The sequence below is a fragment of the Polypterus senegalus genome, chromosome 3, assembly GCF_016835505.1.
Source record: "Polypterus senegalus isolate Bchr_013 chromosome 3, ASM1683550v1, whole genome shotgun sequence".
In the NCBI taxonomy this organism is placed as follows: Eukaryota; Metazoa; Chordata; class Cladistia; order Polypteriformes; family Polypteridae; genus Polypterus; species Polypterus senegalus.
The window spans coordinates 92,947,502-92,965,333 of NC_053156.1; the positions used below are offsets into that span (position 1 = coordinate 92,947,502).

Here is a 17,832-nt window from a genome sequence, read left to right on the forward strand (position 1 = left end):
TCTAATTGGCTATGCAGCATTCCATAGAGAGGCTGTTATTTACATGAAAACATCGCCTGTGCCAGTCCTATGAACAGAGAATAAAAATCTTTCCATAAGAAAAACACAGACCCAACAACCAATGATAGAAATGAATCATTTGCAACACATTTACAGTCATAAACATATCTAAGAAATTCAGAAGGTATGCTTCTGAAACACAAACCTTTGCCACTTTGAAATGATTCAATTCAGGAAGTTTTAATGGCTTTTATTAGACATGTCAGCTTGTGCCTTATTCGCCACAACTTTATGTAATTTAGAGAAATATAAGTTTTAATAAACTCAGCAGGCTGCACGGTGGCGCAGTGGGTAGTATTGCTGCCTCGCAGTAAGGAGACCTGGGTTTGCTTCCCGGGTCCTCCCTGTGGGGAGTTTGCACATTCTCCCCGTGTCTGCGTGGGTTTCCTCCGGGTACTCCTCCCACAGTCCAAAGACATGCAGGTTATCTCTATTGGTGATTCTAAATTGTCCCAAGTGTGTGGGTATGTGTGCCCAGCGGTAGGCTGGCGCCCTGGGGTTTGTTTTCAGCCTTGTGCCCTGTGTTGGCTGCGATTGGCTCCAGCAGACCCCCGTGACCCTGTAGTTAGGATATAGCGGGTTGGATATTGGATGGATGGAATAAATTGAGCTTCACTTAATGCAAGTTTAAGGGGTAATTGAATGTATGCTATATTTGTGAACCTAACGTGTCATCAAAAATACCAATAATTTACACTGAATTGCACGGTCATGTTTAGCGTATACAAGACCTTAGACTTCCAAAAACATTTATCATACAGAATATGTCACTATACAGAGATCAGCTGGACACCACTATGTGTGCTTGAAAAAAGTGTAACAAGAACGTGGCTGCCATGCACACCAATCATCGGGAGTAAATTGCTGACCATCGGCACTATGTGAAATTCTAATCTACAACTCTGCAAAAATGAGAGGAGAATCTTCAAGGCTTAGCTTTAAAACGATCGTTTGTTAAAAAAAAAACATTACGCATATTCAAACCATATCGATAACCGTCGATCAACCTAATGAAAACAACATGTATTTATATAGCACATTTTCATACTGTAGAAACACTCGTATTGCTTTACAAGATGTCAAAGACAATGTAACAAAAAAAAAATCAAATAAGATAAGGCAATAATATTAATGAGAAAAACAAATCTAAACAATCTTAAAAAAAGATAAATAACATAAATAAATTTACCAGATAAAGAAACCTCGAGTCAAACCACACGAAAGGCAGTATATATTTTTTTTAACACAGAAGGCTGCGCGCTCTAACACCGTACTGTTTTACATCAGCCTTTCAAAATGCAAAATAAATACAAGAACAAGAGACTGTGCAGCGTAGTTCAAATACAGAAAATCTTGGGTGTAAAGGAAGCACAACAAGGCGTACTGCGAGCCTCCCTTCTAACTTAGGCACACCCCTCTCAAATTCAGAGTTTTGCAGTGAGAACAGGAAAAACTCGTAGCAGCAGTCCTGCGATCGACGTACAGAGCACCATGTCTTTTACAAATGTTATATCTTTTTTAAAGGGGAAAGAGACGATCATTTTCAATGCCCTCGTTGCCTTAGTCACGATTGGGGGCCAACAGCTCTTCTCTTTCTTCGCTTTCAACTGTCCGTGCAAAGTAGACCGAAATCTGTTCTACGGTCTCGCCTTTATGGGAGTGCCGGCACTCATCCTGCTCATTGTCGGATACGCGCTCAACGACCAGACGTGGAGGCTCATCATGGGGAACCCTAGCAGAGGGCGTCCCCAGGAGGCGGGGACCAGGGGCGCCTTGAGGAGATACAAACTCGTCTGCTTCGTATGCTGTAAAATCACCGGCAGGGCCGTGGTGGCTCCCATCACCTGGATCTCAGTAACGTTACTAAATGGTGCTTATTATGCTTGCGCCCTCAGCGAGTACGCAGTGGTGGACCAAGAAATCGTCACAAGACTGCCCGAGCGCGCCCGCCAAGAACTACTGGCTACTATGCCCTGTCCTCGGCTCGTCCCGGACAATCTGACCTTAGTGCGGGATGAAGTAGTCCGTGTGCTGATGTATCAGTCACAGGTACGTGGAGAGACTTTCTAGGTGTACGAAAAGGATTCAGATTAGAGTTCTGAGTGCGCTCTTTGGTGTTATGCATATTTTTTTTGCATCTTATTGTAAAAATTACAATCATGCGATAAAAGGCATTTGGAGTAGTGTTTTGATTCATGTTACGGTTTTAATGGTTATCTTTATGGAAAAAAACACTTTTGATTAATTCGCATACAATTCCATTGACTAATGAATAGTTGTGCCTTGCAGAAGCATTCAGTTCTTTTTTTGAGGTTTGAAATAAAAAATGTTCAGCGAACAGAATGTCAGTGTAGGATGTATTATTCTGTAAAACTATTGAAACAAAGTTCCAAATGCTGTTTAAATTAAGTAGTAAATCATAAATACTTTTTGGAATCTGAAACAAAATTCAAAGTCAGTTAAAACAGAACCTTCACTACCTTTAAAAGTATCAGAATTAAACTTTTGGGACAACATAGCTGTTAGTTAACCAAAGGGACTGAATGGTCTCCTGTATCAAACTCCAGATGTTACAGTATTTCTCTAAGACACAGTACACAGTTTCTTTATAGTTGCCCACTTTCCCCACGATCATTGTTCAGTCTGTTTTTGTGTCCTTCTGTTACACACCTGGTGTGATTGTCTCTGCCTGCCTCAAGAATGTACATAAATGTAGAGTGCAACTTTTGACACAAATGATGACTGCACAGTACTGTCTATCAGCTTTTACTCCCTGTGTTGATCTGTTTGGGTTACATTCTTTTTTTACTTCTACAAACACTTTACATAATTTTCATGAATATCCTGAGTTTTGTTATCATCACTGATATTTCAGTTCTTTAACTATATACCTTTTATCATGTGTGCTGCACAAATTGCCTTGTGATGGTGACCACAGAGAATGGTGCTAAATAAAAAGACTATAGTTTGATTATTATAAACACAGTTACAGGAATGTGATTTCAGAGTTAAAATCGTTAATTGTTTCAGTGTGAAATCTGTACCTTTTGAATTTGACAGTCCAGTTAGGAGTACCCTATGGTGTCTGCCAGCGGATTATGAGTTCCTTGACAGGTAGGAAGCAGTATGTGAGACTGGGCATACATCTGTCAGATCCAATGTCAATTAGCATAGGCTTCTCCCAAGGCTGTGTTTTTTCACCCCTCCTGTTTTCACTTTATACAGACAACTGTAGATCCATAGACAATATATGTAAACATCCTTCAGTTTGCAGATAACTCAACCATAGTGGGTCTTATTTCCAATAATGATGTGTCTTCTTCCTATCAAAAAAAGTTGGGCTGTTCTGTGGAATGGTGTTCTTGTAACAACTTGGAGCTCAATGCTATTAAGACAGTGGAAGTGAGGATTGACTTCTGCCAACAAGTCACTATCTGTCCACTTTTACAAATTAATTGCCAGACTGTGTCTGTGGTTCAGTCGTTCAAATTTATGGGGACTGCTTTCACTAATATATTAAAAAGAGACAAGCACATCATCAGGAAAGCCAGGCAGAGATTGTTCTTCCTTTGCCAGCTATAGAAGATTAGCATATCTAGGCAGATATTAATTTTTTACTTCGCCATCACTGAGAGTATTGTGACCATCTCTATCACCCTTTGGTTTCCTTCTGCCTCCTCTCTTTCTAAGACTTAAGCGTCAGTAGGAGCTGGTGATTTGCTCAGTTGAGAAAATCATGTTCTGTTGTCTCCCAACATTTAAAGAACTGTTCATTGCCAGAGCAAAAAAGCAAGCAGGAAGGATTGCTGCCGACTCCATCCATCTCAGCACCCATCTGTTCATTAAATTGCCAGCACAGAGGAGGTACAGGTCTATTGCAACCCAAACTACACGCCATCTCAGCAGCTTCTTTCCTCAGATTATTTGGATCCTAAATAAACTGTAACTGTTTTTGCAACATATATGCTAGAAACTTGTAATTCACATGTTTTAGTAAATAGGAGCTAATCACTTATAAAATCAGCAACTTACAGTAAAACCTTCAGATTCAGGCGGAAAACATTTCAATTATCCATATTATGTACAGAAAACTAAACAAGTAGTTTCTTGTTTATCCCTCTTCCTGTATTTTGTTTTTTTTAACTTCACAAAAGTCAGTATAGAGACAGTGAATGTGAATTATACGTAGGAACATTCAGTCGCTAGACACTATTAACTGGCAGATAGGCGTGTGCGATATACATCGTTTACGATTATATCATAATTGCTGTTTTAACGGTGTGTGAGATTAAATTATCGAGTATGTAACCCGCTTTGCAAAAAAAGAAACAGAGTTCATTCACTAATGCAATAGTATAGACCACTGCACGTGCACAAAGCGAGTTGCGTAGGCGTGCACGTCCAGCAAGCAGCAAGTTAGCATCGCACCCTGCCTCAAAATGAAAAACAAAAACAAACAGTGCCAGATGATAAAACAGCCTTGCCATCTGTGTCGTCAGAGTTAATTGCCAGACGTGGTTCATTCTCGCTCGCATGGCACTGGTTTGGTTTTGAAGAGACTGATGTTGCTCAAAAGACAGCAATCTGCAAACTATCTGGTAAATCGGTTGCTGTTAAAGACAGCTCGACAACTAACTTGTTTCACCATTTGCGAACTAACCTCCGTACAGAATACGAATAATACGAAAAGCTTAAGGAATCAATTGTCCAGCACAAGTCTAAAGTAACCAAGGTACAAGCACAAAAACACACTCAGCAAACTTTAGCAGACTCATTCTGCAAAAAAGTGCCTTACGACAAGAAAAGCAATAGATGGCATGACATAACAAACGCCGTCACCAGTTACATCGCAAAAGATATGGTGCCAATTCAAGTGGTCGAGAGAGATGGTTTTAAACAACTTTTGAATACTTTAGACCCAAGGAACACACTGCCTGGTCGAAAATATTTCAGTCAAACAGCTCTGCCTAAGTTATATGATTCGTGTCGCCAAACTCTGACGCATAAATTGCAAAATGTTTCACATTTTGCCACAAGAACGGATTTATGGTCAAGCCGAACATCCGAGCCATACCTTTTCCTGACGGTGCATTTCATTGAAGAAAACTGGCAACTGCAAAGCTTCTGTTTGCAAACATCCTACATCCCACAAGATCACACTGGCGACATCATTGCGCAATGTTTGAAAGATGCGCTGGCATCATGATCACTGCAAGAAGACCGCATGGTTTGCATGACAACAGACAGCGGGGCTAACGTTGTCAGTGGGATAGGATTAATAACTGGAAGAGGCTACCTTGTTTTGGGCATAGGCTTCATATTGTGATTGGTGAGTAATTTGGGGTTCCTTTATAAAATGCAGTTAAGGTTAAATTAATCTTATTTATTATGACGTTTAAAAATACAAAAAGAACTGGGGCCTCATGTATAAGCTGTGCGTACTTCTGTGCTAAGAACTTTTCCACGTTCAAATCGCGATGTACTGTATAAAACCTACACTTGGCGTAAAGCCACGTACATTTCCACAATACCTCATACCCTGGCGTACGCAAGTTCTTCGTTCGGTTTTGCAGACTGGCGGCACCCAGCGTCAAAGCAATGCTACTGTTCCTGTGTAGTTACTCCTTATTTTCCTGACGAGGCTTTATAAAGACACTGAAACTAACCGCATATTGTTTATTAGTGTAATGCATCTGATTGTAATTAACTTGTAATAATATAATGGTCCAGGGAATAGCCATAGTATTCCAAATACCATAACTGCTTTAGCGTTGTTACTCTTAACTGCACCTTCTTCTTCTTTCAGCTGCTCCCGTTAGGAGTTGCCACAGTGGATCATCATATTACCCTCACTGCACCACTCGGAGTATTTATATCACTGCAGCTGAGAGTGAATCACAGCAGCAGCTGATTGGAAAGAGAATTATCGGTATACAGCTTCAAGAACACGCTGTCTCAGCCGTGGCAAAACGTTTCAAAGCCTTTCCTGTACGGACCTTGCGGTTCAGAAACAGTTTCATCCCAAGAACTTTAAAGGCACTCATCAAGTGCTCCTTGTAGAACTGTTAGTACTTATAAGTACAATTGCCTCACTGTAAACTTGCACTACAGTGATAATATTATACAACCTGCGCCACTTTATAAAGGGCGTATTTACATATGATGACGATATCATTTTTAAGATGAAATGCAGCAAAATATGTTTATTATATTATACAGATAAAACTTTAACTTCATTTAAATAATCTATATTCTTCACTGGGACTGGCATGAACGATTGAAATATCTTCGTAGTACATGTTTAATTATTCTATGTTCCTTAAACGTTTTGAAGAATCGGCGCTCTAAGCTTACAAATGGCTTAATGCCTATTACAGAGCTGATTGTGTGGTGATCGGTTACTTGGAGAAAGAAAAGCAAGGACTGCAGGGGCGGCCATGCCAATATACTATATTGAATATAAAACAGAAAGAGAAAATAACGACACAGCTAAAAACGCAGCGGAAAATTTTGACAAAAGTTAAACACTTGTGTCATGAGCACGAGGCGGCTATGCAGTGTCCGCAACGTATGTATGTGGCCATCCACCGTGCATAAGATACCATATTGACATTGGACTTTCTCTATTGGACATAGAGCCGCCATTGAGTACTGCTGCAACAAATAATTTCTTCGAAGGTCGCACACAATCACTGCGCCGTGAAACCCATGTTTAATAACATGCTTTAACTATCATCATGAAAATAATATCACATATACATCTCAATATTTTAGTTATTCAGAGAGCTGTAATATCATGAATGTAATGGATTCTGTGTCCTGTCAGAGGAAGAGAGCCGGTTTAAGAAGCACGTAGTGATTCACACACATAGAGCACATAGAAGATCACATACAAAACAAAGCATTTAACGTGCTATACTTTAATTACGATGTGATTTGAGAAACTGGTTAATTAAACGATTTTAAGATGAAGTTTATGATGTTCTATTTTAATGACAAAATAAACTACGTGATTAAAGTGGAAATTTCGAGATTGAAGTTGACATTTCGTGCTTTTTCCCACGTTTGCCTTTTTTTCCTCTGTACCCTAATAAGCTTTCATATGACATTCAGACAGTGGGCTACAACTCGCCTTTTCACGGCGACTTTGATATGTCACTTTTTTATTTCCGGCACTGTGCGATTTTGTCAACGTGAGCTTTCATGTTTCTCAAACACGCTATGTCACTCGATCAACTTCCTTTTGTTGATTATACCACAGTTTAATTAAACAAATAGTATGTTTTTCCTTTGCCTCCACTTGGTATTCGCTGAAATTCTTATATTTTCCCCCGTGCTTTTCCAATTGTCTTTTCACAGATGGCTGTGCTTAAGGGCGATTTATATTGATTTGCATATTCAAAGAGGCGTAATTCTGGGAGGAGTTGGGGCGTTACATAAAGTGTGTGCACGAGCGTTACTTTTGACGCTGATAGGGATTTATGTAGCGGAAGAACGTGGAAGTTGGAGTACGCACAGATTCCTGCATCTGGATTTTTCTGTGCGTAAGCACATTTTGGCTTTTGTGCTTACACCATGTTATAGTGCGAGTCCTATGCACAGCGTTATGCATGAGGCCCCAGCAGTTAAGCATAAAGCAGTTATGGTATTTGGAATACTATGGCTATTCCTTGGACCATTATATTGTTACAGGTTAATTATAATCAGATGCATTACACTAATAAACAATATGTGGTTAGTTTCAGTGTATTTATAAAGCTGCATCAGGAAAATAAAGAGTAACCACACAGGAACAGTAGCACTGCTTTGACGCTGGGTGCCGCCAGTCTGCAAAACCGAGCGGAGAACTTGCATACGACAAGGTATGAGGTACCGTTGAAAAGTGCGTGGCTTTACGCCACAAGTATAGGTTTTATACATCGCGATTTGAACGTGGAAACATTCTTATGCAACATTTCTGCGCGTACACACAGTTTATGCATGAGGCCCCTGATAAGTAAATCTATAGATGACAAAAATTTAATTCAATATAATTTCAAATAATACATTATCTTGGAATTATCGTTATCGTCAAAGTCCAAGAAAATATCGAGATTTTTTTTTCCCCCAATATCACACATCCCTACTGGCAGCATTAGGCAATTGACAGGAACCGGCCCAGGACAAGATGACATTGTATTGCAAGGTAAAACTGTGAACACTTCAGACCAAACTAAATAAGAGTAACTAATCGATCTAAGCTATGAAGAAGCCCACCTTACTTATATCGTTGATAATACAGAGCCCTTCACAACTACAGTATATCACCACAAGGCAGTTTGGAAGGACAGCAAAAATACAAAATATGGTAATCCATTACAGGATAATTCAAGTATAAGGTAAAATGTATGCTTAAATTGGGGAAATTGCTTATCTATGTTTTAATACTTGTACACTTTCTTTACTAAAATATGGAATTTATTTTTCTAAACAATAGTAGAAAATGCATCATCGCACTAAAATGCACAATGTTCACCCCCAATTTTAAATACTAGAAAAAGGAAAATGAATAATGCTTTAAAAACCATGGAAGTAAATGTCATCATTTTACACTTGAACTCATTTATGTTGAGGAAACAGAAGTTATAAAAAAAAAGCATACTACCAATAGTGTTATATAAGCAAAGCACCAAAAGGCATAGTGAAGATCCAGCATGAACGAGGCTTAAAGAAAAAAGTTCAAAGGGGATGAATGCGATTGGCTGTCTAAAATGTATTTCAGTCATTATGTAAAAATGACTGATGGATACCACTTTCCATTCTTAAGCATCAAGCTTGCGTTTTTCTCGTTTTTTTGTGTCAGTAGTAGGCGGGAGGAGAAACATTTTGGTAGTGGTGGGAGACAGGAAGGAGGATGTTATTTGTCAGATGGCAGAATGTGGATGCAGTTTTTGTTAAAGGTCAGAGGACGAATGCTGTGTTGAAAGAGGTAGAAGGGAAGTTGGAGTTTTGCACTGAGAGCTTGGAAGCTTTGTTAGAGGACTGATACCAATTTAAAAGAGACGGAAGGAAGGTAGAAGTTTTGTCTGAAGGAGGAATATTTTCGTAAAATGACCACCGTATGCCCAAGTCTCTCCTGAGAGAAACTAGAAACTCAAGCAGTTTTGCTTTGGTAATTCTAATCATCTTGACATCAAAACTTTTGACTGTGGAAAGAAACTGAAGCCCACATTAAGTGGCAGTTAATATACTGTAGAAGGAAGTCATGAATAATTGGTTGTGGTGTGAACAAGTCCTCCAGTTATTCTAGTATCTCTTTCTTTGCCAATAGTATGCATTGGGAATGCCTTCTTGGGAAGTAAAATGTTGCATTGGTTAGAGCTGATACTTTATAATGTTTGAATACTACTTATTATTCGCAGACACAACATCTCTTTTCACGGCATTATACTGAACTATATCATCCAGTGAAACCAAACCATCCCCAGACTTGATCAGTGTAATCGATTGTTTGGCAGAAGTTAATGACTGAATGGCTAAGAATTTTCTTCAGCTAAACTCTTAACAGAAGTTGTCATTACTGCCCTTGTATCTCTTGCGTAGTCAAAATTGGTTATTCCCTTTTCTCATTGTAAAAATAATGTTAAGTGTATTGTGAACAATCTGAGTGATTTTTATATTGTAGTCTAAACTTTGAGAGCCATGTGAAAATGTTTGTGCAGGTTGTTGTGGATTTCTTTTAAATAAATAGTCTGAAGCCTTTTTTTGTCTTGAGCCACACTGGCTAAACCACGACATTCCAAAGGTTATATAGGCACACTGTAAATAAGAACAGACCGTGAGGGGGCGACCGCCCTGGTTGTGTTGGGGGCCACAGGTAGAGGGCTTGGAAGCCCAACCCTGTAGGGGCCCGTGGCCACCACCAGGCGGCGCCCCAGTGCCTGAAGAAACCTGGAGCCCAGCACATACGCCACACCAGGAAGTGCTGGGGGGAAGAAGACTGGGGACACCCGGAGGACTTCCAGATGTGCAGCCGGCACTTCCGCCACACAGGGGTGTGTCCGCGGGGGATTGCCAGGAAAGCAGCTGGAGCCCATCTGGGTTGCTATTTAAGGGGCCGCCTCCCTTCTGTCGACAGCAAGAGTCGGGTGGAAGAGGACGGAGCTTGAGAGAGGAGTGGAGGCGGTGGCCAGAAGGAAGGCAATTTGTGACTGTGAGGCCTGGACTTTGGGGGATCGGTGCTGGAGGCACTGGGTGTGCACTTAAAATATTGTAAATATATTTGTAAATAAAACGTGTGTTGGGTGAAGAAATGATGTCCACCTGTCTGTGTCCGGGTCCAGTTCCACAACAGTTAATTATCCTGTAGACTATGAAGAAGTAAGGAACTTAAGGTAAACAACTTATGACATGCTCAAACCCATACCTTGTTTGGGGGAGGCTGGTAGTGGTTGTTTGTTAATTAATAGTAATATAAATGAGTCTACAAATGTATAAAAATATTTAAAATATTAAAACATAAAATATCCTTCAGAGGAAATTTTTATCACTTAAATATCTTTAAAATTAGATTAATTCTGCATTTTAGTGATACAGCAATAATGATGTGGTTTTGTATTATCATGTCAGGTCTACTCAGTATCTGAAGTGGAAACATATTACTGGTGGAACACTATTTATGGCAAAAATGTGATACACTGGTACGCTAAGGGAATTGGTGTCAGTGAGTGCCACAATATAATCTCATTTGATCAAAGAGCGGGTTCAGGTTTGGGATTGGGGCTGTGTCACCCATGAAACTTCATCAGACACAATACAATATCATTCAGGCAAAGAGTGGGAGGGGTGTTGTATGAGGAGATCCCATGAAGCCCATTAGTACTGTAATGGTATATTAGCTAGTCCTAATCAAATAGCACTTAATAACTTAAAATGTTACAAAATGCTGCAACTAGAATTTTAGCTAAAACTAAGAAGAGAGAACACATCACTCCTATTTTGTCATCGCTTCATTGGTCACTAGTACTGTATGTTTTAGCATTGATTTCAAGATTTTATTGATTGCTTTAAAGGTGGTGCAATGTCTGGCCCCTGATTATATTAATGAATTGTTAGCTTTTTTATGTATCTTTATACAGCCTGATGTCCTCTGGTTGGAACCTGTTGGCCCTTCTGATAACTAATTTAAAGAATAAAGGGAACAGTGCTTTGTGATCAGTGCAACTTGGCTTTTCAGAGGAACCCGGCCAGGTAGAATCTGCTTCTTGCTTCTTGCTTTAAATCAATCTTTACTCAAGCCTCACATGGGTTTTATCTGATATCCTTTTTGTATATTTTCTATATATTTTGTTTTATTAACTGAGAATATTTTGTGATGTCCATTACTAACCTGTTTTGGTGATTTACTGATTGATTCATGGGAAAGGTTTTGTAACTTTGTTTTTGATAAGTGCTATTTAAATTAACAGTATTTTTATTATTAACCCAGACTTGATCCCCAGTCTGTCCTGGGACCATGAGCAGTCAGACAGCGACAGTATCTATTGTTCTACTTTCAAAGAAAATAATAGCCAAAATTACAACACTCAGTTAACACCTGCTTGTAAGATGCCTGTATTGATGGGAACATTATATGTTGTACAAGTGGCTAATTTATAGCTCTTTACTTACACAACACACATCATATTGTGTAGGCCAACAATACAGAAGCAGTGAGAACCTCAACAATTTACTAGTCTTTAAGCAGCTGCAAGCCAAAGTAATTTGGGACACATTCCTGAAAGTTGTAGTGGAAAAATTACATTTTACCACAGGCTCATCCACCTGCATATCTCTGAGTTTATCCCTTAACAGAGATGGATTTTAATGTATTTCATGTTACAAACAAATTTTTAAAGGACGCAAAATATCGTCTAATTATCATTACCATCAAAGTCATAGAAAATATCAAGATATAATTTTTGCCAATCTCACACACCCTTAGTTCCGTATGTTGTACTTACAGTAAGGGATTAAGGAAATATGTGATGGTCACCTATGGGTGCAATTGAACACCAAAGAAGTCTAATTTAAAACCTCTCAGGAGGAATCCCATTGAGGAATCTTGATATAACCTGCCTGTAGACTGCATAGGTTAGGGTTAATAAAATCCACTGATGACTTTCCATTGATAGAACAGGATTTAGCACTGCTATCTTATAAATTCAACATCTTGGGTTGAAACCCAGTGCTTGGTAAATTTCTGCACAGCTGGCATGTTAATACTGTGTCTGAATTCATTTATCTTTTGATTACTAGGGTTTTACTACATATCCCAAAGACATGCATGTTAGATTAATTTGTTTTTCTAAATTTGGGCACAATGACCTCCTTTGCTGGTCATTTTCCTGCCTTTTACCCAGTGCTGCCTGGATAGACTCTGGCTCCCAGTGACCCTTAACTGGATTAAGGAGATTTGATTGTGTTATGTTATGATAACATATTAAGGTTATTCCAAACTGCAGGTTGTTTTTCCAGTTCTTTATTTGAGGTTAATGTCTATAACATCATGGCTTGTTTTTCTGTGTGTGTGATGCAAATAAACGTTTTTATGGAATTCAGCAAAAAAAAAAAAAACAGTTTTGTCATAGTCTGTAGTACACAAAAGCATTTTAATTTGTCTTCACTTACATACTGCCTAAATAAGAGCTGAATAGTGATGCAGCATTTTAAAAACACTGTTTTCCAGCTTCAGTTCTGGGAAGTTAGCATGTTGGTAATTTTCTTTTTCTCAATCTGCTTAAGTTTCCATCTCACATTTACAAGATGTGCAGCTTAGGACAGCAATGGACAGTCTTTCTTCCCAGCACTTGTTACAGTCTTTCACCAGCTGCTGCCTACTTCTGACTTTTATGCCTGGGAACTCCCTGCACATTTCTGGAGAGACAAATGTGTTATGTAAACCAAGTAGATAATCATTAAGATAATTAGAATGCAATGGCCCTCCACAGTACCTCTGACAATTTGGACAAATATGAGGAGAGATTTCCACTCAAGGGTAACCACAGTAAAAGATACTGTACATGTTCACCCTTTTATGTTTTGAAGTTAATCATTATTAAACAATGTTGGTCTCCAGAGATTCTGGGAGTTTTTATACATGGTGACAGCAAAAATGCTTAATAAAGAACCAATATTTTCTATTCAGGAACAAATAATACAAAATAAAATGCCCAAAACTAAGAGGATGTGAAAATGCCAATGCTGGAGATCCTGTCAGATATAAGCTTCTGTTCTGATATTTATCTAAAAGAAAAAATTGCTGACATGTAAACAATGGCATTAGTAAGGCCGGTAGGGTACAATATGTAGCAATAGCCGAGGTTCAACCAAAACTGGTGATCACAGAGAGCTGGATGTTAACTACAGCATATGCTAAATGTGATAAAATTTCATTCTGGCTATTCAGATGACCCAGTGGTGTATATCAGGGACTGTGTCAAATTTTGGTGCTTCAGAAGAGCAAGCATTCTGCTAGCTCTCACCACACTGTTCTTTATATGTGCTACTGAAAACTTAATGGGTGACAAAACTAAAATAGCAGTTAGTTTTTGCTATTTTTGTTTTTTATTTAAATAGTCTAATGTGTCTATAAAGTTATAACATGAAGATTTGTGCTCATTCCTAAAAATACTATAGACAATTATAAGAAAAATGGCCAAGCAGCTGACAGCACATTCATCACAGGCTTAGGCACATGACGCATGTAAGGTTAGAAGCCACATACTAAAGTATGAAACAAAATGCTTCACGTTTGCATATCATTAAGCCTTGCTGGCACACTGAGAATAGTTCACTCCCAGATTCAGAACAAAGTCATCAGTGTTTAACTAATATTTGAAGTGTGTATAGGAAAACAATGGTTCATATACTCGTATTCATATATTCCTTATATAATTGCTCTGTGTGTGTGTGTGTATATATATATATGTATGTGTATATATGTATGTGTATATATATATGTGTATATATATATATATATATATATATATATATACATATATATATATATATGTATATATATATGTATATATATATATATATGTGTATATGTATATATATGTGTGTATGTATGTATGTATGTTCATGGCATTTGTAGTCTGAATCACAATCTGATTGTATGGGTGGTTACCTACCGGGTAACGCTTGTGGTTGTCCGAGGTTCGATCCCTGAGAGGGGATGCAGCGAGTGTGTATGTCTGATGAGCCCAGAATTAGGGCAGAACATGTGTCGTGTACTCTTTGCATTATTTGACAGTAAACTATTCAACCATATATGTATGTATGTGTATATATGTATGTATGTGTATATATATGTATATATGTATGTATATATATACAGTACTGTATATGTGTATATATGTATATATATATATATATATATATATATATATATGCGTGTATATATAATATATATGCTATATATATATATATATATATTATATGTATGTATGTATGTGTATATATATATATATGTATGTATGTGTGTGTATGTAGCCTAATTTAACCCTGAAGACTTTGTTGCTGAGGAATTTTCCATGTTGTGCTTTGTACTCACAAACTGCAGTCTGCCCGGAAGATAATCAGTTATACATGACACCACAGGCTCATCCACCTGCATATCTCTGAGTTTATCCCTTAACAGAGATGGCTGGATGTTACTGAAGGCACTGGAGAAATAAAATAAATATACATAATCCTTACAATGCTGCCAGCTTTGTCCAGGTCAAAATAAGCCTTGTGAAGCAGATAGATAATTGCATCTTCCACTCCAAGAGGCAAACTGCAGTGAGTCCAGTTGTTCTATAAAAAGTCTCATATAGTCCAGGACCAGTCTCTTAAAGGTCTTCATGATGTGTGAGATGTGTCACTGGTCTGTAGTTCTTATGTGAAGATGCACCTGCCTTTTTTAGGATATGTTTACTGTTATTTGAGAAGATTTTTATGATAGCATGTTTCTAACGCCCTGCATCCCGTAGCACTGAGAATGTTATGGCATGTTCCTAGCAAAGGAGAAATAATTTCTCTCTGCAAAAGTGTGTGGGATACAATCTGTATAAATAAATATGGATGAATGCACAAGTGTGTTTTACAGACCGATGTCCTATCCAAAGTTGCTTTCTTCCTTACATCCAGTCTTGTTGGACCAGGCTGTGGTACTGTGACACTAAACTAGATAAAACGGGTTCAGTAATGAACTGATGTTCAAACAGCTGGTTGTTCTTGCCTCAAATATGGGACTTTTGGATTGACACATGCTGCTTTCTGTATTTCAGGTGGCTGGCTGGATCTTGATTGCCATTGTGGCAGTTTCTGGTTTCCTTTTTGTTTGCATTGCAAGATGGTTGTCCCCACTCAGCTTTGTTCACCTGAACTACTGGTCCCGCTATGTGGATAATGAGCAGTTACTTATGGAACAAACTATGGATCAACACAGTAAGATCTTTGCTAGTCAGCACATTAAAAAGTTCTTTGGCTTCTCCCCAGAGAACAAAGAAGTAAAGGATATCCGGATCCCTGCTCGAGACGATTGGAGGCTCATTTCTGGTGCGGATATGTTTAATGTCATCAGCGAAGAAAACTACCACTACAGTCTTCTCCATTCTTGGTCAGATGAAATGTCTGATGATGGAAAGTATTTACACCTTGATGAGGGGATATGTTTACAACCTTCCACTTCAGCACTCTGAACAAGTCAACCAAAATGAATATCTTGTGTTTTTCATAAAGCATCCACAAGCATGGAAATGCTTAATTAAAATTATTATTAAATAAATTTAACATGACTTTTACCTCACCATACAATCCTTGAAACAAAATGTTTGTTGGATGTGAAAAGTACATGGACTCAGGTTAGATTTATACTCTGTAGTTCATACTCTATAGTTCATTCAAAATTTATATGGAAACCACAGAATGACATTTTAAGTTTATTACTCTTATTTCTTTCTGTGATTAAACAGATTGTTATTGAAAGATATCTGCTTTGATGCAACTGCTAAAATGCAGCAAGTATACAGTGCCTGAAAAAGTATTTCTTCCTTTAAAAACATTTTGTACTTTTTGATTTGAAATTTGAAATAAATGAAGTTAGGATTTTCTTTTCCTTAGTTATCTAAACCATGTCAAATGAAATGGAAGGCGTTTTCATTAAGTATCAAAATATAGGCCTAATAATAAAGAGATAACCAATCAGACATGCGATCTAATAAAAGTCTTATATAAAACAATGTCCAAATAAAAATGTAATCAATGCAACATAATTCATGTCATTAAGACCCACCCTTACCAAATTCAGTTATTTGAAAAAAGTTCTGTTATAAAGTAGTTTTCCATATAGAAGAAAATAGAATAACAATAAGAATTACTTGCCAAATTCGGAAAAAAAAACTGCACTGTTTTCCACTTGGAAAATAGTTATTTTTTTCTAGTTTTAGATAATATAAAATGTCCCTTTTGCATGAGTTATGGAGGATGCATTACAATTCTTCCAGTTAAGAAAAATGAGTCAACTCAGTAACAATCTAGGTAGGAAATCACTGTAAGTTTATTATTACTTAATCTAGTCCCATCTGATGCTACTCTTGTGTGAAAAGAAGAAGACATGATACTTTATTGGAAAACAACACAGGATGCATATATGTTTAAATCATCTCCAAAAACTGCTTACCTGATCTGACATATGCAGTAATCAATTGCTACCCATCTTACTCCCCAAAGACATTTTCCAGTTGTTTTCCTGATTGCCATCTACATCCTTTCTCAAATCTGCACCAGCATTATGCAGAGCAAACTGTACAACATTATTGTTAAATCTTGCAGGAACTGAGTGAGGGATCTCTGTTTTGGCCACTCAGGGACACCAAATAAATGTAGGATACAATGGATGTGAGAAAAAGAATTGATTGATTAATGTTAATCAACCAGTTATTTAATTATTAGCTTGCAATGCCAGTAATTAATTAAACTTTTTGGTTAAGCTTGCACTTTATTTTCCTTACCTTTCTCAGGAGCTGGTCTCTGGCCGTTAGACTTATATCAAAGTAACTGAAGCACAATCGTTTTAAGAAACATCCATCCATTATCCAACCCGCTATATCCTAAGTATAGGGTCATGGGGGTCTGCTGGAGCCAATCCCAGCCAACGCAGGGCGCAAGGCAGGAAACAAACCCCGGGCAGGGTGCCAGTCCACCACAGGGCGCGCACACACCAAGCACACACTAGGGACAATTTATGATCGCCAATACACCTAACCTGCATGTCTTTGGACTGTGGGAGGAAACCCACGCAGACACGGGGAGAACATGCAAACTCCTTTAAGAAACATAATAATCCAATTTATTTTTAAACAAAAGGATTATAGAAATAATGATGACTGCATATACTGTATATCAAGACAGGACAGGAAAATAGAGAAACATGTAACAAGTTTACTGTCTATTTATACTTCTAATTTATCTTGGCACAAATAAACAGTTTGACGATACCAAGCCTTCAAAAATGAAACCCAATGCTGTGTGGAGTTAAGTGTTGTTGCTCCTCTTTAAATGGAGGACTCTGATTGTGTTGGAATGCACTCTTTGTCTATTCCTACATGATCCTTTGTCTGTGGTGTGATGCTCCTGAGCTTGCAGCTTGTTGTGCTCTCTGCAACTTCATAAGGAAGCGTTGCTCTTTCTGGCACAAGAGTGTAGATGCTGAAGTTCCCTTCTTGAAGTAATCCTGCTTCTGAGTCTTATCAAACTCTGCTCCGT

At 38.2% G+C, this 17,832-nt stretch overlaps 1 protein-coding gene across 1 annotated transcript; it reads left to right on the top strand.

Annotated features, from left to right (window-relative positions):
* The first annotated feature begins 1,255 nt into the window (after nt 1-1,255).
* Nucleotides 1,256-16,566, top strand: LOC120525373 (calcium homeostasis modulator protein 4-like). Its single transcript, XM_039747605.1, has 2 exons — nt 1,256-2,109; nt 15,354-16,566. The coding sequence occupies exons 1-2, from the start codon at nt 1,552-1,554 to the stop codon at nt 15,765-15,767; spliced, it is 972 nt and encodes a 323-aa protein (XP_039603539.1). The 5' UTR covers nt 1,256-1,551; the 3' UTR covers nt 15,768-16,566.
* Nucleotides 16,567-17,832: the final 1,266 nt, after the last annotated feature.

Bases quoted from the DNA above. Each gene is read 5' to 3' on its own strand.
- LOC120525373 (XM_039747605.1), top strand. From the start codon at position 1,552: ATGTCTTTTACAAATGTTATATCTTTTTTAAAGGGGAAAGAGACGATC. The intron at 2,110-15,353 runs GTACGTGGAGAG...TCTGTATTTCAG, and splicing joins TGCTGATGTATCAGTCACAG to GTGGCTGGCTGGATCTTGAT.